General features: G+C 44.0%; 1 protein-coding gene and 1 long non-coding RNA gene across 3 annotated transcripts in view; one reads left to right on the top strand and one right to left on the bottom strand.

Annotated features, from left to right (window-relative positions):
* LOC115832903 overlaps positions 1-10,814 on the top strand; it is a 17,950-nt gene extending 7,136 nt beyond the window's left edge. The window contains exons 1-3 of one of the 2 annotated variants that reach the window (XR_004028305.1): positions 6,036-6,087; positions 6,199-6,588; positions 9,523-10,814. This is a non-coding gene — a long non-coding RNA (uncharacterized LOC115832903). Of the gene's footprint in view, positions 1-5,629; positions 5,822-6,035; positions 6,088-6,198; positions 6,760-9,522 lie in introns of those variants that run through there. The other variant, XR_004028304.1, reaches the window with a different exon arrangement.
* HEBP1 (heme binding protein 1) lies at positions 1,112-26,771 on the bottom strand. Its single transcript, XM_003265519.3, has 4 exons — positions 26,527-26,771; positions 15,481-15,619; positions 13,356-13,536; positions 1,112-1,721 (listed from the first exon to the last, which is right to left on the bottom strand). The coding sequence occupies exons 1-4, from the start codon at positions 26,602-26,604 to the stop codon at positions 1,550-1,552; spliced, it is 570 nt and encodes a 189-aa protein (XP_003265567.1). The 5' UTR covers positions 26,605-26,771; the 3' UTR covers positions 1,112-1,549.

Here is a 26,771-nt window from a genome sequence, read left to right as displayed (position 1 = left end):
GACAGTATCATGTTCCTGCTCAAAGCTGCCCATGCACTTTTCAATTTTCTTAAAACAAAACTTAAACTCCTTGACATGTAATAAGGCCTCTGTGGCTGCACTTTTGTCTTGGCTCCAAGGCTTCCCAAGTGTGGGAGCCTGTGGGACCCTCAGCTTCCTCATCTGTGTGTGGGAAGAGCAGTACCTTCCTCACAGAGTTGCCCATGGAATAAGTGGGGCAATGCATGCAAAGTGCTTGGCATGGTGTCTGATAGTCAAGGCTGGGTGGCTGATGGTTTTCACCCTGGATCTTCAAAAATGGTCATGACCCATCTCTCAGAAGACTGCTGAAAGGACTCCAGGAAAGATGATGATATATACCTCTTGTTCCCCTCCTTAGGAAACCCCACTTTATGTCCAGTAAGAACTCTTCATGGTGAGGATTAAAGCTCATTTTTCTGTTTCCTATAGAAACAGCAAATGGGGTGTGGGTGGGTGCTAAGGTGAGTTTCTCCCTGAAAACCTGTCCAGCTGTCCTAGGGAGGGCTGCTGAGTGTGGGGCCCTGGTGCACTATGAGGATCGGAGTACCTTCTACATGCCCCGGGGCCCACTGAGAGCTTCATCCTCCCTGCTCACTCACAGGCTCTGCTCCAGCTCAGCTGCCACCCGGCTTCCTGCTCACAGCCTTGCATCTGTGTCCTTCTCTGCAGGCCAAACTACACCTTTTATTTCATTCCTATCCTCTTCAGTTAATGAAACTGGACCCCAGCTGCTTCTCATCTCATCCCCCTGAACCAATCCTCCTGGCAAATCTCCTGTCTCCAGGGTAGTCTGTGCACCATAGTGCAATGATTTTTCTTCTCAGTCTGCTCTTGTGACTCCTGGAAGCCTTTGCAGACCACAGCTGCAAACAAAATCCTCAACTTATAATCACAGAGTGCTACATAACAGTCATGGGAAATGTCTAGTTTAGGGTTGGTGTGTGTCCTGGGATCTTTGGGTTTATATTCGGAAGGACTTGGGAGCTCTAAATATAGGGTTCCTGCAATGGTAAACATCATCAATAGTACTCACACCTATATTACCTTCAGGACTATAGAGCCTTGGAAATAATTACACTTATGATTTGTCTCAGCTGTTTAAGTCAATGCCTTTTATTTTTAGTTTTTCTGAAGACAAAGCTCTGATAAGAATCACAGATGAAAGATCAGGCACAAATCACATTTTCACCCTTAATAACAAAATACAAATTCAATAATTTTAGAAAATCAGTTTTTAGTGACCCAGATGGCTGGAGAAAAGCTGCCAGGATTTTTCTGGTCTACCGCAGAATTTTCTAAATCAATGAAAAGGATGCTGCCTATCTTGGCTGTATTATTTCATACTGTGAGAAAAGAGACTTAGTATATGGAACATGCTTTTTTCAGAAAATTGGCAGTAACTGACTTTGAAGGAAAGTCGGTTAAGTTGGACTTGCAGTTGGAACTTGGGAAGCACTGTCCCCTTCTGCCCCCCGAGGAAGGAGACACAGAGGCACACTTCCAGGAAGTTCTTGGCTCAGTGGGTCACTCATGTCTTCAACAGCCAGATCTCATTGCGCCGTCCGTAGGGCTTCATGGGAGGGTCATAACCGGTGCAGAAGTAGATGTCCCCCCGGTAGGTGGCTGTGCCCTCCAAGGCAGCACGAAGACGGGTGGCTTGTGCTACGTAGTCTGCTTCCTTGGCATAACCTCCAAACTGCCTGGGGGTTCAAGAGCAAGGGCTGGTTACGAAACGACATGACCTCTGAGAGAGGGGGGATCTTTAGAAAAAAGAAGTCACTCGCCACACTTATTATGACAAGCAAGCTAGAGTGGGAAGACTGGGGACTGAGTCACCACTTCCTAGATGGGTTGATTTTACCTCTCTGAGCCTCAGTTTCCTCATCTGAAAAAGGAGATATATTTTCTTTTTCCTCTAGAGTTATGAGTGTTAAAAGCAGTAATGGACATGAAAAACTGTACACTGAAACACAGTAGCCAAGTATAAATGTGAGCCTCTCTTTCTTTCCTGAAATACCCAAGGGGACAGTAGGTTTGCTTTCCCAAAGGCCAAGCCTTCACCCTTTTCTCTGGCTCCCTCTACTGCCTGGCTGTACCTCTTTTCTGCTGCTCTGTCACCACCTAGGGAAGGAGGAAGTCTACAGGGGACTTCGGGCAGAGCTGCGGCAATGAGTACGGTGGCTAATGCCCCTTCGATAGCAGAGCAGCTCTAGTGACTGAGTTCATCACAGCAGTGACTTGTAGCAGCTTCATTCAAAAACAGAGCTAGGCTAGCCTGGGCAACACAAGACCCTGTGTCAAAAAAAAAAAAAAAATAAAAAAATAAAAAACTCAGAGCTAACAAAGGCAAAGACCCAAGGAAGACTTGGGAGGGTCCCACGCAAGCTTTAAACATGCCCAAATAAAGAAATCACTTCTCATAAATCCTTTCTTCTGCTAAAATCATGAAAGCCTTCTTTTTCTAGTAAGGAAAGAGACTGTTCCTAAATCTGGTATTTCTTTTGATGGCAGAAATTGGGGACAGAGAAGCAATAAAGCCTTTCTTTTCAAGATTATTATTCTCTCCCTTACGTCATCTGCTTCTGTTCCAAAATTCGTCTTGTAGCCTACCCTAAATATACCACTCTAAATCTGGGTTGCACTAAAATTTTTATTAGAGTCAAGTACATCCCGATTTCTAATGAGCTGTATGACTCAAAAGTCTGAATTTGCACCAGGCCAAGATTAGGCCAAATAATGCATTATTTTTGGTGGAGTCCTCTGAATCATGCTTTGCTCTTTTACAAGTGGTTAGTCATGCTGGACAAGCATTCAGCATGTTGATTGCAGCATCACTGATGTGAACACCCAGGATGTTTTCTGTGATGGATTGGTTGTTCCAATGTCTAGACAACAGCTACAGAATATGGATGAAACTGAGACCAATTTTGAATAGCAGAGGCTTGATTCTTCAAATATATTGAAGAGATTATAAGGGAGATGAAGAAAGTTGGGCTCTAGCTTCATTGAGGTTCAAATGAGAGGAAACTGGATTAGCAGACAGACGATGAACATCCAGGAAAGACTTTTTTCAGGCAATAAAAGCCTGTAAGACACTGGAGTTTTTTATGAACCATGTCTTTAGATTGAGAACCATTTGTCTGAAATGAAACAGATGCTGGAGATGGAAGCAGGTGTTGAGTGCTCTCTGCAGCCCCTACTTGTGCTGTGACATTGAATTGTTCTCTAGGAAAAGGGACCATGTTGGCTCTTTAAGTACTGATTTTGGAAAGCTCCAAAGGAGTGGTCCTCAAATGTCTTCCTTTATCAGTTAGAGGCAAAATGGCTGGTGTGTGCTTAAATCCTAGCTCTGCCCTTTCTAGGTCTTAAGCTAATTATTTAATTTCTCAAATCTTCAGTTTTTTCACTGGTAAAATAGGGATAGTGATAACATCAATCTTTGAGGCCTACTGTAAAGATTAAAGGAGAAATGACTGGGCAAATTGCTCAGCACAGAGCCTGTCACGTAGTAAGCTCACAACAAACAGTAGCTATTATTGTTACTTGGCAATTTGCTCAGAACAGCCTTTCAATTCCCTGACTCCAGGGTGAGGGACATGATGGTAATCTAAAGAAATATCATGTAGCTGAGTGTTGTGGTACATGCCTATGGTCCCAGCTACTTGGGAGGCTGAGGCAGGAGTACTGATCGAGGCCAGGAGTTGAGGCTGCATTGTGCTATGATCACATCTGTAAATAGCCACTACATTCTAGCCTGGACAACATAGTGAGACCCTGTCTCCAAAACAAAAACACAAAATACAACTACAAAAAACCATAGTAATATTATGAACTGGCTCAATGAACAATTCTCACTTTCTCAATTAGGCCTATTCTTAAAATGCTTTCCAACCTTGTAACCCCCTTCTCTAACCCCATCCCGATCTTCTTCCTATGTTTTACTTTTTCTTTCTTTCTTTTTTAACAGCACTTATCACCTTTTAACATACTATATAATTTACGCATTAAGTTTATTGTTTATGGTTTGTGTCCTCTGCTAGAATATAGGCTGCACAATGGCGGGATTTTTGTTATTTTTTGGCCACTGATGTACACTGAGCACCTAACACAGTGCCTGAACATGTTGGACCCCTTGGTTAAATGAACAATTCTGGGCTAAACAATGAAAGTGATGTCTTTAGCCTGACAGAGCTAAAGATGACAGCACTTAGGACCTAGTGAGTGAACTGGTTACATAAGTCTCACTCACTCATTCACATAATAAACATCTGAGGGCACGGTGGTGGGAACTGAAACAGGAGAAGTGGATTCACTGCAGCCAGATGCGAAGGCGTTGAATGCCATGCTAAAGAGTTTGAACCTGATCCTAGATGCACAGGTAGACCTACGAAAGGGTTTTTTTTTTTGAGACAGAGTCTCGCTCTATTACCCAGGCTGGAGTGCAGTGGTGCAATCTCGGCTCATTGCAACCTCTGCCTCCCGGGTTCAAGTGATTCTCCTGCCTTAGCTTCCCAAGTAGCTGGAGCTACAGGCGCACGCCCAGCTAATTTTTGTATTTTTAGTACAGATGGGGTTTTGCCATATTGGCCAGGCTGGTCTCGAACTCCTGACCTCAGGTGATCCACCTGCCTCGGCCTCCTAAAGTGCTGGGATTACAGGTGTGAGCCACCATGCCCGGCCTGGAAAGGGTTTTAAAGTAGAGGACTGGCATGATCAAATTGTGCTTTGGAAGGATCCCTCTGGTGGCAGTGGAGGGACAGGGGAAATGGCAAGAGGTTGAGAGATGTGGGGCCACTGGAGCCCAGGAACAGCCAAGTGTGAGATGATGAAGGCAGGAGAAAGGCAGATTTGAGAGGTACCTGTATGTGGAGGGAGATAAGAGAGAGGAAGGAGGAGAGGATTCTCTAGGGCTTCCAGTTAAGCCTCTGGGTAGAAGAAGATGCCGCTAACCAGAATAGGGATTAAAGGCTGAAGAGTAACATTAGGCAGGAGGGGAAGCTGTAGGGGTGTTCATGATTTAGTTTGGGGGGCATATGAATATTAAGGGCCCTCTGTGAAATACATTCATGCAACAATTATTATCTAAATGTGTGTCTGACCATGTAAAAATCTCCTTAGACTTGGGACAGAACTGGAGTCAGAGATAACAATTTGGGAAGGAGAAGGATCTAGTGACAGAAACTTGGGAGTGCCCAGCGGGTAGGTACTGGCTAGAATCGTGGTGAGGAGGGACATGTGGTAGAGATGATGGGCAAACAGCAGGCCAGAAGCTTGCTCCTCAGAATCCTAATATCTGAGTGGTGGATGGAGAAAGAGGACAGGGCAAAGGATGGTGAGAAGGGGCTGAGAAGCAGAAGGAAACCCAGCAGAGAGTGAGATGGAGAATGTCATCATTCAGGGACTCCTAAAATTCACTCCGGGAAAACCCCCAATTCTTTATATTTATTCCCAGGCAGACTGAAATGCTGGTAATGCAGATAAAATTTTCCCTATTGCTTCACCGTAGAATCCTTTTACTGGAAAACAAACAAACTGGGTGGGCTATGGGAACAGATACATGAGTTCTCCTCTCTGCTAATTTAACCAACCACACTGACTCCCATCACAGAACTGCACAAACAAGCCAGAAACCAAACCCTACTGGGAACCCCCTGGTGTATGAAGGGAGCCTAGCTCTGGCTGACTCTGCTTGTGTTCACAGACACTTTGCCTCATTGGTTCCTGCCTTAGCTTCCAATCTGGACATGGAGCACAATAACAGTGGGCCCACTGCTCCCCGAATTCATGCGCGCGCTTGAAGGTGAGTTAAGAAATGCTCATAAAGTGCTTTGAGTCCCTAAAAGAAATAAACGTGAAGTCTCTACTTTATTTTTGTAAGCCTGTGAATATGTCTCTATCTATAAATGCCTCATCTTGAAAGAAGCTCTCCTCCAGGGCACTGTTTTATCTCACCCAATGTCAGAGCTCAGTATTCTGAATAAAGAATTTGGTTACCATGGGAACCGAGGAATCTCAAACATACACACGCCCCTGATTCCAGAAACACAAAAGGAGCTGACTCAAAAGGTCTGGAAGAGTTAGAAAGGGGAAAGATGACACAAGCAATAGTGAGGGCTAGTGGAGGGAAGCGGGGCTTTTGTCCAAGGAAGCAAAAAATCATAATGCATCATCTTTCAGGGAATATCTGGTGCAGGCATGCAGGGAGGAAGAATGACTCTGAGCTTGACCATTCAACTTCGAAACTTTAACATCAATGGATCAACACACTGGTATACGGTCTGCTGTGCATGCAGCCCTGTGCTAGGCAAAAGAAGTATCAGACCAGGAACTGACAGCCTCACTGCAACAGGAAGGGAGGCTTCACACAATAAGCGTTTCATTCAACCAGGCTGGACCTGTGTTTATTGAGTTGAACATCACTGAGCAAAAAATGCAAGCCAGACACCATAAGAGTTGTAAGGATGATAAAGATGTCTTTCTACCCTCGAGAGCTCTAAGTGTGGTCAGGAGAGAAACACACGCAAAGATTATGCTGGCTGGAAGGAAATGCCGGAATGAAGGTGGAAGGTACATCCAGAATGTTCTGGGGGTGAGGAATAGCAAATGATGGGTTCTGACTTAGAACACGAAGGAAAGGTATTAAGAAAGAGGTGATATTAAGCATTTATTGAGCATCTCTACTTTTTTTGTGTATGTGACCTTGTTTGGAAATACAGTATCTCTTCTTAATGCTGGCAATGAACAGTATGACAACCTTCTGTCCTCACAGAGCTTCCAAAAAAACAGAGGCTGTGGAGGGTTGAGAGGAGCTGGGACGTATGAGCAAAGGTCTGGAAGTGGATGTTGTGTCCGGGGTGGGAGGCATGTTGGGTGGCGGTGGGTGGGACGCTCTGAGATCAGGTTGACATGGGAGTGGTGCTGTGTGTGGAGGGTGGTCAGTGCCATCACAGGGCATTTTTACTAGGCTTTACTGCCTGGTCAAACATTTGGCACCCAAAGTTGACCCACCCTCTCCTAGTGGAAATGAAGCATCTTATTACTAACTGGGCTTTTGTTCAAACCCCAATGTCTGATTGGAGGAGCCTGAGGCCCCCAACCAGAGCTGAGCAGCCTCTGGGGAGGCTCAGTTTCTGAGCAAAGACAGGCGATGTGATCAGTCCTGTGCCTTAGGCAGGTGGTGATAAAAGGACACTTTAGAAGGGTCAGAAATGGGAGAGCTGGAAGCCAGTGCCATGGCAATCATTTGCGCAAGAGATGATGGAGACCTGTGTAGATGGAAGGGAAGGAAGGGACAGCTGGGAGCTGACCAGGATGAGCCAATAATTAGATGCAGAAGTGAAGGAGTCAGAATGACATCGGAACAGGGTGGGTAGGAGGAGGGAGGGGACTGTCACTAAGACAGAGAACACAGAAAGGGATCTGATTTTGTGTGGAAATCTGCGTTGTGTTTTGGACATGCTGATTTGGGAGATACTTGAGGTGGTGATGCCTCCTGGGAGCTGGAAATATAAGGCTGGTGCTTAGGAGAGAAGGCAGCACGAGACTTGTTGACCCGGGCATCATCTACAGAGAAATAGCCTGAAACCCCTGCCTGGTGGTAGTTTATAAAAGACTTACGGGATAACTGACAGTTGTGGGGGGAGAGAAAATGGTGTTTAATTAGGCTGAGACACAGAATCTTATCATTGGCAAGGCTTTTGGAGGTGAGGTGGCTTAAATATAAGAGATATTTAATAAATGTTTGTCAAATCGAACCAAACTTCCCACCTAGTGCAAATGTCACATGGCATAAGTGTCACCCATCTATCCAGATGGCACTTGAATCCTTCCAGGGGCAAGGACATTACCTCATGATGTCCATTTTACTGTTAGACACCTAAAATAGTTCCTGGTACAGAGTAAGTGAACAAGGAATCCACTATCTTTTGAATGAAGGAATGAACGAGTGGGTAAATCACATTGTCTCAGGCTCCATGCTGAGCCTGATGGGATGACAAGACATTCAGGGGAGACAGACAGAGGTTAGGCTAGAAAGTTACCAACACACTGGTGACAGCTGAAGCTATGATGGGGACCAAGATCTTTATGGGAGAGAGCAGAGAGAGAGAAGCACAAGAGAGGCAAGGATGAGCTCTTTTGTTCATGTATCAATTCACCAAAACTTGTTCTTGTTTTTTATTTAGAGACGGGGTCTCATTATGCTGCCAAGGCTGATCTCAAACTCCTGAGCTTGGCCTCCGAAAGTACTAGAATTACAGATGTGAGCCACTGTGATGGCCAATTCACCAACTTCTTATTGAACGCTTGTTATATTCTAGCCAAAGACCCTGCCCTTGGGAAGCTTGCATTCTAGTGGGGAGAGGGCAATAAATAAATGAGCAGATAGAGATATATAATGCAATTGATTATAAGTGAAGCAAAGCAAAATAAAGCTGGATAAGGGACAGAAAAGGACAGGGTGCTATTTTCAATAGAACGGCTGGGCAAGGCCCCTTTTAATTGAAGTGAAGGGGCAAAGCAAGGGTGCTAAGACTGAAAACCCTTGGTCCCAACTTCCTGTGGTTACAAACAGGGTTGAATTATCTAGGAACATGGGCAAACACTGGTCTGTAAATCTCCTAAGTGGTGACGTGGGAACCCCCTAAGGGTTTAGCAGCTGAGCTCTTTCTTCCAAACTTCTCTTTCTCTAGGCTGAACTTCCCAAGCTGCCAGTGGCCTCCATTGGGGCCTGGTCATTTAGAGGGAAAAATGACATCAGCAACCTAGGTGCTGACAGCTGACAAAGTTCTTTCAAATGCACAATGAAACCGGCCTTCTCAATCATGCCTTACAAATCTTATTTTATAGATGAGAAAACTGAGGCTCAGAAAGATTAAACAACTTGCTGCAAGTTATAAAACTCATAATTATTGGAATTGAGGTTCTAACCCAAGTGTATCTGCAGCAACTTTGACTCTTTTATTGTTAATTCTAAGAAAACTTGATCAAATTCTCAAAGGGAGGTGAAGTTAGGAGGAGGAGAATAGGCTAACATTTACTGAGTGTCTACCTCATGTTTAGTACTGAGTAGGTATTTACAGATATTATCATATTTTATCCTCACAATACCATAAAAGCTAGGTACTCATGCCCATCTTACAGATGAGGAAACTGAGGTGCAGTGAGGCTGAGAATATACCAAAGGTCCTATGGCCACTGAGTGATGAACTGGGTTGGAGCATAGGTTACCCTGAAAATAAACTCCTGGTTTCCAACTTTTTCCTTTATATCTAGACATTTCATTTAAACCGTGAAAGTTTCATTAAAACCATCAAACGTCTCCAGCTGTTGGTCCCTATTGAGAACCTGGTGCTGAAATGAGCTGAAAAGGCCAGACTCTAACCTAAGTGCATAGAGAAAGGACAGTCATCTGGAATGTCGCCGCTGGTCTAAGTGTGAGGATAATTCTATTGCCTCTCGTGAATACTAAACATATTCTGATAGTGCTATTTTTTTTCACAGCATTCTATTCATCTAAAAGCACCGGTAATTAACAATGCTAATAAATGTATAATCCCTTTGTAAACGTCTCTTCACAAGGTCATAAAGAAGGAAGACTGAATGAAGGATGCCAGGCTTTCATTTTAGAATTAATTTTGTCATTGAATGCACTCACTGCATTATTTGATAGAGTACTTTTGCATTTGAAGTAGTACATTTGCCTTCCACCATCTCATTAACATTGCTTTCAACAGAATCAAAAATAACACAAATCACTGCAGGGTACTTTTGAATGCTCATTTGACTATGCAGTGACATCAAGTGGCGAGTTGAGGAATGATCATATGCTGTGTGAAAACTCCATGTTAAAAATTCCATGGAGCCAGGCTAGACACCACATTTGGCACTTCCATCTGTTTAGATTTCAGAGAATTAAAAGGAAATGGTCACCGACCTGCCTTTGATAGTACCATTGTACCCCTTCCCACCATAAGAAACCAGCGTTCCTTAGAGAAATGGCTAATTCTAGCTCTAGGGCAAGAAATGCTAAGATGTGCTCAAAACATCTCAATTATATCAGAAAGCCAGGGAGCCATCAAAGATTACTGGAGCTGTGTCAAAAAGACCAAGAAACCAACTTGAAGAGGCTCCCACTGGCCAACAGTGGGGCAATTAGAGCATCAATAAGAATAATAACTGTAACAAACTGAAACACATCAAATATGTTTAAATTCATATGTTTATAATTACACTCAGAAAACGAAGATGCAGACCACTTCACCTTGAGGATGTTACAGAATGAAATTACCATTCTGAAAACTGGTAAATAAAGTATCAAGCAAGCATGTATCTGGCTTTTTCTATATGAAATAAAGGAAGCCAAATAGTAAACGAGGGGAAGTTTCTCTTTACCGAAATATTGCAGGTAATAAAAGAAGAAGGAAAAACAGAGAGCATTATCATTTTATGGCCTCTAATGGAACAAGAATCTAGACAACAATGAACTATGATCACCAACATCACTCAATCAGGGACAATCAGACACTGTGGGCCCCTGAAGGAAGTAAACACGACCACCCAGGAAATATTCCCACCAAAACTTCAAAAACTTGAATCTGATCAAGCCTCTAGTTTCAACTACTAATTTACAGGCAATACAGGGCTAAGAGGGATGTGGTAAGATGTCACGGAAATGCAGTCAGCAAAATCCAGTACAGATAATAACAGGACAAATGATCCACAGATGGCAAGGAAGAATGTAAAGGTGTGTTGGTAAGAAATTCACAGATTAATAAAAGCTTAAAAATGTACCATCAGCCAGGTGTGGTTGTGTGCAACTGTAGTACAAGCTACTTGGGAGGCTGAGGTGGGAGGATTACCTGAGCCCAGGAGTTCGAGGCTGCAGTGAGCTATGATCACACCACTGCACTCCAGCCTGGGCAACAGAGCAAGGCCTTGTCTCTCAACAACAACAACAAAAAGTACTGCAAGATCTGACTTGGATCCAGATTCTAACAAAATATTAAAGCAAATGATGGCCAGGCGTGGTGGCTCATGCCTGTAATCCCAGCACTGTGGGAGGCCAAGGCAGGTGGATCACAAGGTCAGGAGTTCAAGACCAGCCTGGCCAAGGTGGTGAAACCCTGTCTCTACTAAAAAACTACAAAAATTAGTCAGGCACGGTGGCAGGCACCTGTAATCCCAGCTACTTGGGAGGCTGAGGCAGGAGAATTGCTTGAACCTAGGCAGCAGAAGTTGCAGTGAGCTGAGATTGCACCACTGCACTCCAGCCTGGGCAACAGAGAGAGACTCTGTCTAAAAAAAAAAAAAAAGGAAAAAACAAAAAAACAAATGATAAGATAATAGGGGAAATCTAAGCACTGAATATTTTATGTTACAAATTAATGAATTACTATTAAAATTTCAGAAAAAATAAGGTATCATGATTATATTTTAAAAAAATCTTTAGTAGTTACCTGAAAGATTTATGAATGAAATAATATAATGTCTGGAATTTGCCAAAAAATAATCCAGGGTAGGGCTGGGTGAATGCTGTGAAGATATACGAGACATAGAATTGGCCTTGAGCTGATCATTGCTGTAGGTAGGGGATGGGCACATACGGTTTCATGATCTTATACGCTTCTACCTTTCTATAAGTGTGAGAATTTCCATACTAAAAAGTTAAAGACAAAAGAAAAAAAAATTATATCCACTCATTACTCAGGGTCTGGTAAAACAAATGATCAGAAACTAGCCCCATCTGCTTGAAGTCTTAATGTGAACCGATTCAATCATGTCTATCTCATTCCTTATGAAATAAGAATGAACAGACAGAAGGGGTAATTGCCAAAACCTGCTTCAGGTCATAAATATTAGGTAACATATAAATAGTATCTTAGTAAATACTGAAAGATATTTAACAATAATCCTATAAGGTTACATTACATGCACACACACACATCATATATAGGAGGTTATATTATCAGCACTTAACAAATGCAAAAGCTAAGTCTTAAAGCAGTTGAGTAACTTCCCAAGCATCATCCTGCTAGTAAGCAGTAGAGCTGGAATTCAAATAAAATACAAGCTCATTGCAGTATACCTGCTGCTTCCCAAACACAGGAAATAGAATGGAAAAGACAAGCAGACATCTAACCCAGGGCACAAGATTTAAGGAGGCGCTCACTCTCAGTCCCCATCCTGCACTTGGACAGCTGTGAGAGTGAGTGCTTCCTTAAATGCTGCAACCTAGGTGCATCTCCACCCTAGGAAAAGATATTGTTAAGTAATTTGCTTTCTCCACACCCTCTGAAGGGAAGCTGGGAAGTCTTGAATGAGGACTGCAGGACAAGCACAGGAGCTGAGGCTCCAGTGCCAGCTCCCAGCTGCATTACATTCACTGTCCTCTGGGGACCCTGCAGTCACCTGGCCTAAGACTACACACAGCAGTGAAACTCGCATTCTCAGAACATTCACACAGCTCCAGGGAAAATGGTCCCACCATCAGGTTCAGTGTTGCAGCAGGGCAGCCAAGTTTGGAGGTCCCTGAAGTGGACCAATACTCAGTCCAGTGCAAGATGATATGTGTATGAATTTTTCATGAGGTTGCTACTGAGCAGAGCCAAACCACCTATGGTTACTTCTGGTGAAGATCCTGGTCTTCCCCTGAGCCTGGTTTGGTGCCTGTCACATGAGAGGATTTTAACAAATGTGAGGAGTCATCAATGATCTAGAAGACTTGGTTTCTGAGGGCAGGTTGGAGCGCAAGGGATAGAAACTAGTAACCATTTGCACCTGCTATTCTCTACAGTCAAGGGAAAATGACCCCGCATGAAGTCCTGGAAACAGGACCAGGATGACAAGAGAATAGATGTGTGCTCTGCTCAAAGGACTACCATCCAGGAATACAAGGAGGGTGGAAGCCCAGCTCTGGCAAATGCTCCCTGCTTTCTGGCATTCAAAGGGAGTGTGGGGTAGAAATCAGGTATTCCTCAGCCCTTTATGCTTCCCATGTGTCCATGAATCCAGACCACGGCTTGACTTAAGGTATTTGCTGAGTCTCCTAGAACCCTGCTATGGCTAATGTAGACATTCATTGTAAACTTAAGCAAAGCTTAAGCTCGCCCCATCAATTTGGCAACTGGCCAAGGCATTTATTCCGATAAAATGCAAATGTGTGCGTGCTGCAGCCTGAAGAAATTTAAAATAAGAAACTGTTAGGATTCAGCATTTCCTACTTAAATTAATTCAGCAACCATAAAAATTTGACACGAATGCTTGCCAGAGGTGATGCAAGGAGTGGTACGGGAATCAAGCGCCACCCATGGATGCCTGAAGGATTGTCTCCTTACGTGGAATAGACAGTGATGCCTTCCCGTTCCTCAATCTTAACGCTTTTGTCACTGGGAGCTGGTGGGTCGCTTTGAAATTGGTTTGGAATCCGGAACCAGACTTTCAATTTCTTCTGCAGAGAGCCATCTTCATTGGGGAACACAGCAAAGGAAATAGGGACTGTCATCCCCATCCCAATTCCTGAAAACACAAAAGCACAGAGTGAGGCAGGGATCAGAGACAGAGCTTGCTCAGGGCTGTGGAAGACACATTAGTTCCATTCGTCTTTCAAAGCGGTATTTTTTTGTTCTTGAAATTAACAATGAACATTTCAAGTGTTAAAAATACACAGAAATACATGAACACCTGTTATTTGTATATGCTGTTGGTAGGAGTATAGTGGTACAACTCTAAAAAATGATTTGGCACTATATATCAAGACTGTAGATTATCAGTCTCTCTCTCTCTCTCTCTCTCTCTCTCTCTCTCTCTCTCTTTCTCTCTTTCTTTCTTCCAACAGAGTTTTGCTCTGTTGCCCAGGCTGGAGTGCAGTGGCGTGATCTTGGCTTACTGCAAACTCTGCCTCCTGGGTTCCTGGGTTCAAGCAATTCTTGTGCCTCAGCCTTCTGAGTAGATGGGATTACAGGCGTGCGCCACCACACCCAGCTTATTTTTGTATTTTTAGTAGAGATGGGGTTTTGCCATGTTGGCCAGGCTGGTCTTAAACTCCTGACCTCAAGTGATTTGCCCATCTTGGCCTCCCAAAGTGCTGGGATTACAGGTGTGAGCCACCATGCCTAGCCAGTATTTAATTACTGCCTAATTAAAACATCAATCTAAAATATGGAAAAGGCTATAGGTAATAAGATATTCATTACAGCAGAATTATAAATTCTGTTCAAAACAGGAATATGTCTATGTAAATTACAGACACATGATGCAATATAATGTAGCTAGGAATTATGCTTAAGAAGACTCTGGTACTAGTGGAAAATAATTATGAAATAATAACTAACAGAAGCAGGATATGAAATTATAGGAACACTAAGATTACATTAAAAAGCCCTAAAAATATATTCAAAAGACAACATTGATTGTATTGAATGGGGGAATTAGGGAATACTGTTTTGTTATTTTCAAGGTTTTCTTTAGTGAGTTTTATAATTCTTATACATATTTTCATCTAAAAAAAATGTTAAGACAGTGTTAAGAAGGAACAGATTTCTTCCTGACTTCCTACAGGTTAACATATCTTCCAAAGCCTGATTACTTTAGTCCTAGTAAATTTTTTTTTTTTAAAGCAAGTTTTTTAAGTAAGTAAAGGAATAAAAGAATGGTTACTCAATAGACAGGGCAGCTCCTAGTAAATGTTATTAAGGCTAATACATGTTTTTAGCTCTCTAAATTATCAGCTGGAGAAATATCCTAAAAATTAAACACATCTCTTTTTTCCCCTTGCTTTCTGACCCATTTTTGTTTTGCAGTGATTCCAAAATGCTACCCAAATTAGAGGGCTTCTTACGAGTCAAACTCATTTTTAAATATGGTTTACATCTAACAGGTACACCTTTCATGAGACTTCAGGCTTATCATTTTAAAGTAGAGAGGTGGCCAGCATGAACTGCCAAGTTTTTAAGAGCGGGATGGCTTAAGAATTCTCAGACCCTTCATTTGCCAGACAGGGTCTGGAACCTTACTGCTCACTGAGCCTCAGGACCCAGCAGAACCTGAGCTACCAGGGGCTGACTCTGGGGATCTCCAGCCTGATGCTGGCCTTGCCTTTTGCTGTAGCTCAGCTTACTGTGGGCACACGTCACCTAGTCAACCAATCCAAAGACATAATAAGCACTGCAGGGTTAAAAAAAAAAAATAGAGCCTATGGTCCCACACCTGGGAGTGAAGCAGGAACTCGGAGATATTGAGCAGGGGTGCCTTCAAGTGAGGGACAGGCTGGGCTGACACCAGAGTGGTTTCCCCAGATTCCTGCAATAAACTGCTTGTTCACACAGTGCAGGAGGTTCACGGGTCACTGAAACAGGTCGCTACAGGTGCCTTGTAGCCCCTCACTTGCGTTTACCACTGATGAACTGAGACCTTGCAAAGCTGGCCCCCGAGACCAGAGCCACGTCCTGCAGGGGTACTCACCCTTGTCATTCGTGCCCCCCGCGTACTTTGCGACCTTGGGCATTGCTTCCCGTAGAGCCTCATCCACAGGCTTATCTGTCACTTCCACTGTGGCAAATTTGCCTCCTTCACAGGCCCTTTCTTCATAGGAGACTTCTTCCTAGAGACAGAGAAGGCACAGTGTTTAAGAGGTACAAAGTAGCAACTTGTGATATCTCTAGAAGTGGTAACAGAGGGCTAAAAAACTTTCCTTGGTGGGTATGGCCATAGAGCAGAAGAGACAGGCCTGAGTATGAAGGGCCACGAGAAATAGATTCTGGGATTCTTGTAGAGACAACATCCAAAGCAGGAAAATCTTATACGTTATATTCTTGGAGAGACAGAAGATATTGCATCCTGAAAACCAGAATGCTACAAAAATGGAACATTCAGAGACCAAAAGAGCTCTCAGAAATTAAAGATCTGATAACAGAGAAGAAAAATTCAGTAAACAGGTTGGAAGATAAAGTTAAACAAATAGGAGATCCAGAAAAAAAATAAAGATAAACTTAGAAGGGAGGAAACAAAAAATACAATGACGACAATCCAACAAAACTGTGAAGCCCCCAAATTTAGGCTCATTCTAGTAGGAGGACTGCAATTCAAGGAATCAGAGTTCACTTGTCCCTTGGCCTCCTTGGGGGACTGGATCCAGGACCTCTATGGATACTAAAATCCATGGATGCTCAAGTCCCTGATATAAAATGGTGTAGTATTTTGCATATAACCCACACACATCTTCTTACATACTTTAAATCATCTCTACATTACTTATAATACTTAATACAGTGTAAAAGCCAAGCAAATAGTTGCTATTCTGTGTACACACACACACACACACACACACACACACACATATTTATTTATTTATTTTTGAGACAGTGTTTCACTCTGTCACCCAGGCTGGTGTGCACTGGTATGATCATGGCTCACTAGCCTCGACCTCCTGAGCTCAAGCGATCCTCCTACTTAGGTCTCCTGAGTAGGTGGGACCACAGGTGCATACCAGCATACCACCACGCCCTGCTAATTAAAAAAAAAAATTTTTTTTTTTTTTTTTTTTTGGTAGAGTCTCCCTATGTTGTCCAGGCTAGTCTCAAACTCCTGGACTTAAGCAATCCTCCTGTCTTGGCTTCCCAGTGTTGGCATTATAGGCGTGAGCCACAATTGAAACCACCTTTGCAAAAATTATAACTGAGGAAATTATGACAGTGAAAGAAATCAGACTTCACTGACTCTATCTTGTTTCTAACCCTTAAGCTGTCCTTGTGGGATTCCTGGGCTTAGGCCGAACTAACTGTGGGTCAGTTCATGGTTTGACTCTGAAAGAAAATTGGTAACAGCCCTTTCCCAATAAGACCCCCTTCTTGCCTGGGGTCCAGTCTGACTTTACAGGACTAAAAAATTAGCTACAAGATTAGAAATTACAATTTAGAGGTCATGCAGCCTCTAGCTCCAAGAGTCTGAACCTCCTCAAATTGCTCCTGGGGATAACATCACTATTGTAAAACCTAAGATCAGTGCTTGAGATATTTTCCAGACCCTGCACTCGATGGATCAGCTGACACCACTCAGACCAGTAATCTGGCCCAACCAGTTCTGCCATTGCACCAAGGAACAGAAGACAGCAAGAAAAACCTAACTTGGCACCCCCTGTGATTCCATCTCCAACCTGACCAATCAGCACACCCCACTCCCCAAGCCCCTACCTGCCAAATTATCTTTAAAAACTCTCATCCCCAAATGCTCCGGGAGACTGATTTGAGTAATAACAAAACTCCTGTCTCCCGCAGAGCCGGCTCTGCGTGAATTACTCTTTCTCCATTACAATTCCCCTGTCTTGATAAATTGGTTCTATCTAGGCAGCAGGCAAGGTGAACCCACTGGGCAGTTACACCACGCCTGGCCTCTACTGTTGATTTATGTATTTTCTATTGCTGTATTGCTATTATTATTTTTTGAATATTTTCCATCTGTGGTTGGTTGAATCCGTGGATCCAGAACCCACAGACAGGAAGGGCTGACTATAGTTCTGTTCACACCGCGCTCCCAGACACAGCATATCCTCTCCCTGACTCTTGTCTCACTAAATCACAGCCTCCCAATCTGCTTAATGCTCAGCTCCACTGTCTCTCTTCACGCAAATCCTTCTTTCATCTCCGCATCACCACTTTCTGCATTGAGGCCCTGTCCTTGGACTATCCTTTCCCTGGTGTTTAGACTCATCATGGACCCCCACAGCTCTCCTTCAGCACACCTCCTGCTCCTTGCCATGTGATTGCTCATATAATTTAATTTTGTATTCCTGGACATACTGTAAGGCAGTGTTCTCCACACTTTGAAAAAAAAAATCACAATCCACAAGAAGGAAAGCATTTTTTACAGCCTGTCTTATCATGAATATATACATAGTTAAAGTTTCACAAAGTAATGCTTTACCCTTATGGATGAGATGCATCCTGTTTTTTTGTTGTTGTTGTTCCTTCCCCTATCCTGTTTACTTTTCTTCTCTTCTACTCTACTGGAGTGCATTTTATTCTATCCCATTAGAAGAAGGTCTATGTTAATTTTACCATCTGGTAATGAAACTTATTGTAGTTTTAACAATCTGCAATAAAGCCTTTATGGGCAGAAACTATACCACAGAGCTTTACATGTTAGAAATGCAACAGATATTTATTTGATTAAGGTGCTCTCTCTCCTAATAACGATTATGAAAAACAGACACATGGTAGGGAACCTGGCTGCCCTAGACTGGTCAAATAGGTTTTCATATAATATCCTAGACTGAAGATTCACAACTAGGGAAGAGGATGTGACTCCCAGGGGGACAGAAGGTGTCTCTGGAGGAAGGCAGGACTGTAGGGCTGTGAGTGGCAAGTGTAGTCTCAATGAGCATATTTAATATTTATTTTATTTTTGAGACAGAGTCTTGCTCTGTCACCCAGGCTGGAGTGCAATGGTGTGATCTCTGCTAACTGCAGCCTTCGCCTCCCAGGTTCAAGTGATTCTCACAAGTAGCTGAGACTACAGGCGCACGCCGCCACTCCCAGCTAATTTTTGTATTTTTAGTAGAGATGGGGTTTTGCCACGTTGGACAGACTGGCTTCGAACTCCTGACCTCAGGTGTTCTGCCCACCTCGGCCTCCCAAAGTGCTGGGATTACAGGTATGAGCCCGTGTGCCCGGCCTTAATATTGTAATTTTAACCCTGAGTGCCAAGTTCGTACTTAAATTCCCCTTCACATGGGGTAGAGGAAATTGCGCCAGACCAGGAATCATGAGGCAGCAAGTCAGCCTTGACTGTGGGGCACCGTGCTGAATCATTCTGAGGCTGCTGTGAAGCCCTCCATCTGGTGAATCTGACACTTCCAAAGAGCCTTCAGTAGCAAACTGTTAAGTAAACTTAGGGTGTTTGGCTCTTTCTGTTGCTGCAGAGAATTCCAGAACTCCCCTTTCATTTGAGAGCGCACCTACCCTTGGCACTTGTAATGTTTTAAATTCCAGAAACACTATCCTGTGAATCACAGAAGTTCAGAACATAAAATGGTTTTAAAGTTTACCTAATCTAACTAATTTTATCAAGGAGAAAATGAAGAACCAGAGAGACTAAGTTGCTCAAAGTGATGTAACTACTGAATGGTGAAACTGAAACAGAAATTCCAATTCCCAAACTCTAGTCTACTCCAGTCTAATACTCGTTGCAAGGTTCTCTAAAGCTATGGGTGGGGGTGGGGGGGCGGTGAGGTGATCATTTAAACCTCTCTTTCTTTTCTTTATCCTCCTTTCTTTTCTCTCTCTCTTTCTTTCTTTCGTTTTCTTTCTCCCTCCCTCCCTCTCTCTCTCTTTCTTACAGGGTCTCATGGTTGCTCAAGCTGGAGTGCAGTGGCACAATCTTGGCTCACTATAACTTCAGCCTCCTGGGCTCACGTGATTCTCCCACCTCATCCTCCCAAGTAGCTGGGACTACAGGTGTGTGCCACCATGCCCAGCTAATTTTTTTGTATTTTGTTTTCTCTGTCTTCTTTTGTAGAGACAGGGTTTCACCATGTTGCCCAAGCTGGTCTCAAACTTCTGAGCTCATGCGATCCGCTTATGTCAGCCTCTCAAAGTGTCTTTGCTTTTTTTCTTTTTTCTTTTCCTCTCTCTCTCTCTTTCAGATGGGGTCTTGCAATGTTGCCCAGTCTGTAACCTCTCTCTTTAGCCACTGTGTTAGATACTTTGGGCGGACAGTTGTATGCCCATATCAAATTCAGAATAGAGGTATCAGAAGTCATTTTATGCAGTTACTTCTTTTACAAATGGGAAAACCAAAAACAAGATCTCACTGGAGAAAGAGCTAACTGGCTGTTTCCTTTGGTCTTTTTCTTCTTTTATTCATTTAACCAACAAGTACTGAGCATCTACCATGTGCTGAACATTGTTCCAGGTGCTACAAGACAGAGATGAAAGACTTGGTTCCTGATTATCAGGATCGGCATGGCCTAATAAGGGAAGATGCCAGGAAAACAGAAGGTTATCATCTGATGATATCTTTAGGGGGCAAGGAGTGCCAGGGCAGTATGGGAACACAGGAAAGGACCACTTAGGTTAGTTTAAGGGGCATGGGTGTATGTGATAACATGTTTGGAGAGGTCAAGCTGACTTTGAGGTGGCTACAGGTCACCCAACTGGACTTCAGTCACTACTTCATTAATTCATGGAATAAACATTATCGAAAACCTTTGCCAGGTGCTACAGATTTGGAGATTAAAATGATAGGGATAATCAGGAGGGTGGTGAGGAGAATTACACAAATTATTGTACAATGCAGTAAATGCTCTGGTCATTTGGGGAGGAGATTCCAGGTAGTGGGTACCATAGGAGTAAATGAGGAGGGGTCAAGAACAGTATGACAACTGTGAGTACAAATATTACAAATAGTTGTGGCTGGAGCAAAGACTGTCAAGCAGGACACAAAAAAGGTGTTCTGGCAGGGGCCAGATCTCAGAAGAACTCAGAGGCTGTTGTGGGAGTTGGATTTTGTAACCATTAGTCCAGTGATGGTGATTTGATAGCAAGCCAGTTCATCTACCCTAAATTACTTCAACTGACATTTGTGACCTAAACATAGGATTTTGCAAGTATGTCCGGGTCTTGAATGGAGGGTCTCTGCAGAAGAAAAGAGATCTAGAAAATGGCATGAGCGACCTGGGCTCTTGGCCTGTTTTCCAGGCATAAAGTCCACAGCAAGGAAAGAAAGGCTGCCAAGAAGGGACTCCAGCTTGACTCTGAGAACTGAGTCCCCTATGATACACCTATCATCCTTTAAGGCTTGCCTCAACTCCATCACCACCTCCTCCTGAGTGATCCCTTCTTTCTAGGAACCCCTAAAGTCAGATAACTCTAGAGCTGGAAGGGGTCTTATGTGTCCATCAGTTCATCTCCTCCTGATACAGATAAGCAAACTGTCCATTGGGCAGTTGGACACACAGGTCTGGAACTCAGCAGGGGACTGGCATAGAGGTGTAAATTTGGGAGTCATCAGCATAAGAGGAGACTAGAGCTGTGAATGAGGTTGGGATTGTCCAGAGAGCACTCTGGACAATATATATATTGGGCAATACATAGGGCACTCTACACCAATCTAATTGTGTTAATTAATCCCCTGCCTAAAGGCATTCATTCACCAAGTTCTTAACCTGCCCTTGATGATGCGGGCACCACTGAGCTTCTACCTACGTAGCCAGCCACACTCACAGCACCTGCTCTGCCGCTTTCTGCTGTTTCCTTTGATGCCATGGTCATTTCCACGCTAGGGCCTCTGTGTCTGCTGCTCCCTCTCCCTGGAGCATTCTCCTCCTGCCTTTGCCTGGTGTCTCCCTATTCATGTAACAGGCTCCATCCTAAAAGTTACTTCCTCAGAGAGGATCCTGACTTAAAATAGGTTCCCCGTGATATTCTTACTCACCCTGTACTTTCGTAACACAATACTTATTGTAACTACAATTAAATGATGTGTTAAACTCCCACCTCCACCCACAAGCCCCACAGGGCGAGGACTGTTTCTCTTGTTCACCACTGTATCTCTCTGTACCTAGATGTACCACGCCTTGCATATTGTAGCCACTCTACAAATATTTGTGAGAAAGGAGAGATGCAGAGTAAAACCTAGTTTTACTCTAATGACAAGAAATACAAGAGCCATAATAGGTGGGCAGAGAGATGAGGACCTCATCTAATAGGATCTCCTGGAGAAAAGCTGGGCCACAATGTATTAAACTAGTTCTAGTGCAGGGACCACTTGTCTTCATAGCATCTGTATCCATAACCACTCATTTGAACCATGGGACCACTGTGAAAATTCAGGCTTGAGAGATGGAATTGTAAAACTATTCTAGTTCTCCAGGGAGCTCTATTTAAATGTATTTAACCAGAATTCTCTACTGCTGTAGAGAATAAGGCAGCTAAGTTAATACAGTCTTGATTCTTAAAATTTAACATCTTTAGTGCATTTGCTTGTGACATGGAACACAATAATAGCCCTCCTTCACCCCATCTCCATTAGTCTATGCTCCCAATCAGTTCCTAGATGGAGATTTTGGCCTGTGGCTACAAAAACCAATTTTCAACATTCAGTGGGAACCTTGGTCAATTCAAGTCCCAGACAAAGGTCTAACAAGAATGCCTCTGGCTATGGGATTTGCAAGTCCTTTGAAAGGTCAGTTTTTTTCTTGCCACTTCATGTAGTGGGTATACATGCTAATGTTGGAAATCTGCTTTCTCATTACAAGAAAATACTGATCACAACAATTAACCTAACAGAGTACTTTCTATTTGTCTGGTGTTATTTTAAATGCTTTACCTGGATTCATTCATTCAATTCCTCCAACAACCCTGTGAAGAAGTTAGTCCTTTACTCATGCTTGTAATCCCAGCACTTTGGGAGGCCGAGGTGGGCGGATCACGAGGTCAGGAGATCGAGACCACAGTGAAACCCCGTCTCTACTAAAAATACAAAAAAATTAGCCGGGCATGGTGGCCGGCGCCTGTAGTCCCAGCTACTCGGAGAGGCTGAGGCAGGAGAATGGCATGAACCTGGGAGGCGGAGCTTGCAGTGAGCCGAGATTGCGCCACTGCACTCCAACCTGGGCGACAGAGCGAGACTCCGTCTCAAAAAAAAAAGAGAAGTTAGTGCTTTAATCTTCATTTTCAGATGAAACTGGGGAACAAGAGGTTAAGTAACATGCCCAAACTGCAGTGGGTGAATAGTGGAGCCAGGACTCAAAGCCAGGCTATCAGGTCCTAACCTGTGTACACAGGCTGAACACAGATCTGATAAGGATGTCAGTTACTAATGTCAGTCCTGCTGTGAGCATCCAAAGGCCCACCCAATCCAACACAGACAGCTGTCTACCCTTCTCCCTCCCTCAGCAATTAAGAAGGCACTTGATAAGGTCTGCAGCAGCACTGGCCTCCCTGCCAAGTACTTGGAATCAGTCCCGAACATCTGGTGAGCCTGAAGCCCATGCTATATGGGGAACATGGTATGCCATCATTTGCCCAGGAGAGTGGACAATAGTTTCTGAACCAGGCTGTTTCCAGGATAAAGATAATTTCAGGGAGAGGTTCTCTTCAAAAATAATAACCTTAAGTTTGTATATCTTTAAAAAAAGGTTTACAAGTATCTATGCATAATTAATTAATTTCACATTGGCATTGTTATTCTCATCTTAGAGTTGAGGAATTCAAGGGCTCACGGGATGTTAAGTAACTTACCCAAACTTTACTGTAAGACCAGGGGGAAGCTAACCATTACCATCTCCAACCAAGTACTAGCGTTAAACAATTTTATAATTGGTTATCTCATTTGAACTTCAAAACAATCTACTAAGATATGAACTATTATTTTCTCCCACAATTAGCTTCAGAGGGGCTAAGTTGGCCTGTGACCACACAGCTAGAAAGAATGAAGCTGAGATGAGCACTGATATAATGCCATATTTGTAGAGTATGTATACTACTTTACAAAATGTTTGCATGGTTTTAAAGAATTTAATACTTATAGTAACTCTGGAAATAGATGGAAAAGATATTTTTATACTCATTTTATAGCTGTAGAAACTGAGGTTCATTTGGGTTAAATGATTTGCTTTAGCCTGGTACCAATATCCCATATGGCCCCATATTCCCATCAAACACTGAGAGAAGATGCTTATTAGGGAGTTCTCCTTATCCCAGAGGCCCCAAATTAATGGCAAGTGACACTGTATCAATAAGAGTCAAACAGGAAACAGAAACTACTAGAGTATTTAGAGCAGAGGCAGCTCGATGCAAGGAAATGGTTACACAGATAACAGAGGGGCTGAGATGCCAGCAGGGGACAGAGAGGCAACCTAGAGGTTAGAAAGCACCCTAGGAGACATAGAGGAGGGATTACCTGTTACCTAAGTTCAGATTACCTAGGTTACTGGGTAGAAGCTAGAACCATGGTGGCCTGCGTAGCTGAAGCCGAAGCCACAGAGAAGTTCCTAGTAGTATGGATCTGATGGGGTGGAGAAGGAGGAAACATACTCTGGTTTCTCCCTTCTTGTCTCCCAGTAGAGACTCCCGCTGAGGAAACGTAGCTGGGCGCCGGCTGACATCTGGCCTGGGAAACAGGCCGAATGGGTCAGCTTCCACTCCACAGGGAGACAGCAGAGCAGGGAATGGGTGAGGAAGGAATCTGAGGGCACAGGCCACGAACCAGCCCAGACCCTCTCCGCCTGTGTGGGCCATCATCATTAACCCAAAAAGACAAAGTGAGCCCCATTCTACGACAAAAAGCAAGAACACGTGGATTCTTACAGTGTTAGAACCACAGGAACCTTGATCAGGGCTGTTAGGAGAAAGGCTGGGGTTTTGAGTAGGGCAGCTACTTGATGGGGAGGCCAGTGATGCTGCAGACCTTATCAGGTGCCTTTTTCATTGCCCAGGGAGGCGGATAGACAGCTCTCTGTGTTGGCTTGGGTGGGTCCTTTGGATGCTCACGGCAGGACTGATATTAATAACTGGCATCCTTATTGCATTTGTGTCTAGCCTATGTACAACTATGTCAGTTTCCCTACTCAAAATCACAGCCTCACTCCGAATACTCCCTATTCCTCACTCCCCTTCCCTGCTTGCTTTTCTTCACAGCACTGATCACTATCTGATCCATGATACATTTTATTTGTTCATTAGCCAATAAGACATAAGTTCCATGAGGGCAGAGACTTTTGCTGGTTTTAATCTTTTATCCCATTGCCTAGAAGAGTGCCTGGCACATAACACTCAAAAAACAGTTTTTGTTGAATTAATTTTAAATTGGGTGATTTCGCATAAGAATCTGGATATATGGTTTTCCCTAAGAATTTGGCAACACTTTCATATATCACTGCATAGCAACAAGTGGCTGGAACTGCCCTTTATAGATGAGGACCTGAGTTCACTCTCTGATTTGCCTCAGTCCCCACCATGCCTTATAGCTTAAAACAGCCAGCTTCACCCATTTCCATTACCTGCCTGGCTGCTGCAGGTATTCAAATGTGGGACCTCTGATCAGGGCTAAACTGTTTATTCTACATAGAGCTGGGGAAACGGAGATAAGAACAGGTGAAAGGTCTTTGGTTGCTCAAAGAGTTCAGATTAGAGTCTAATTGAGGGCTTTTGTGATATGAAGAGCACTGTACTAGGTATCAGAACTTGGCCCCCAGGCAATACAGTCCTTTCACAAATGAGGCATTGTATTGGGAGCTCTGTATACAGCTGCACTGTTTAAACTACCTGTCCACCAGGAGATTATAATCTAGCAGCACTCTCCTTGTTTTCAGGGGTGCAGTCCAGTTAGCCCATGTTAGCACTGATATAAATTTGGGGGAAGACAGCAATTATGCTCTCCTCACTCATTCTGTATTCTAGGTAACCAACTCCAGGGATCTAATTGGCCAAAAGCAATGGTACAGCTCTGGGCCTTCGTGCATGCTCTTCTCTGTTGTGTGCACTCCTACACATCCCTGAGGCGCAGCTCAGGACACTCCACTGAAGGCCCCATCATAGCCCCCTGGCAGAACTGACTGCCCCTGTGCTCCCTGCCTAGCGCATTTATGTCTATTCTGCACAGATCTTGTTCTTTTACACAGTAGTCCCCCTTATCTATAGCAGATACCTTCCAAACCCCCCAGTGGATACCTGAAACGGTGGACAGAACTGAACCCCGTATCTACTATGTGTTTTCCTATACGTACATACCTGCGATAACGTTTAACCTATCAGTCAGGCACAGTAAGAGATGAACAACAATAATAAAATACAGCAATTATAACAATATGCCAGCATTGCTAAGTTTGCACTTTGGGGCCATTACTAAGTAAAATAAGGGTTACCTGAATACCGCCACGGTCGATCCGATCACCAAGCTAGCTACTAAGTGACTAAGGGCGGGTACTAGAGATAGGAGGCTGACCTTGGACAAAGGGGCATTCCGGTCCCGGGGAATCAAGATTTCATCCTGCTACGCAGAATGGCCGGAAACTTAAAAACTTAGGACTTCTGTATTTCTGGAATTTTCCATTTAATAGTTACGGACAGCAGCTGACCACGGGTAACTGAAATCGCGGACAAAGGGGGCTACTGTCCTCAGTTCTCTAGTACTTGGGGGTTTCTCGCGACACTCATTTCTGCAACCGAGTGTCTCTCAACAAATCAAACTGTTTGGAATGTTTGGAATATTTAAACGAAAGAATGCATTCAACAGGCAGTGCCCAACTCCCCAAGTTGGGATTCTCTCCTTGGATCAGTCTCTCCTGTTTACCCCGCCTCCTCTCACCACCGGCTGCAGGGGGACCTCTCACTCCTTTCCTTCCCAGTCCAAATGCTGGGCGGTGGAGAGCCGCACTCGCGACAGACACCAGAACGCACCTTCGATAGCACATTCCTGCCCCACCTGCCCCTCAGCACCCGCTGCAGCCCCGACGAGGGTGGGGTTGGGAGGCAGCAATCCTTCAGGTCCTCGGCAGCCCTGCGGGCCTACCTTGTCCCCTTTGCTTAGGACCTGCCAAGGCCACGTCTCTACGCTTCCGAACAGCGAGTTCTTGATCATGCCCAACATGTTGTAGCCGAGACGCTCCCGACGCACGGGAGGACGTGAGGTAGCGGGGGCGACGGAGCACCACGGGCAGCGATCACCGGCGGCAGGCAGGGCGGCAGGGTGGCAGGGCGGCAGGGCGGCAGGGCGGCGAGGCGAGAGGCGGGGCTAGAGGCAGGGGCCAGAGGGCG

The sequence above is a fragment of the Nomascus leucogenys genome, chromosome 23 (genome assembly GCF_006542625.1).
Source record: "Nomascus leucogenys isolate Asia chromosome 23, Asia_NLE_v1, whole genome shotgun sequence".
Taxonomy (NCBI): Eukaryota; Metazoa; Chordata; class Mammalia; order Primates; family Hylobatidae; genus Nomascus; species Nomascus leucogenys.
Note: the sequence above shows the minus strand (reverse complement) of the source record. Positions and strands in the feature narration are given on the sequence as shown.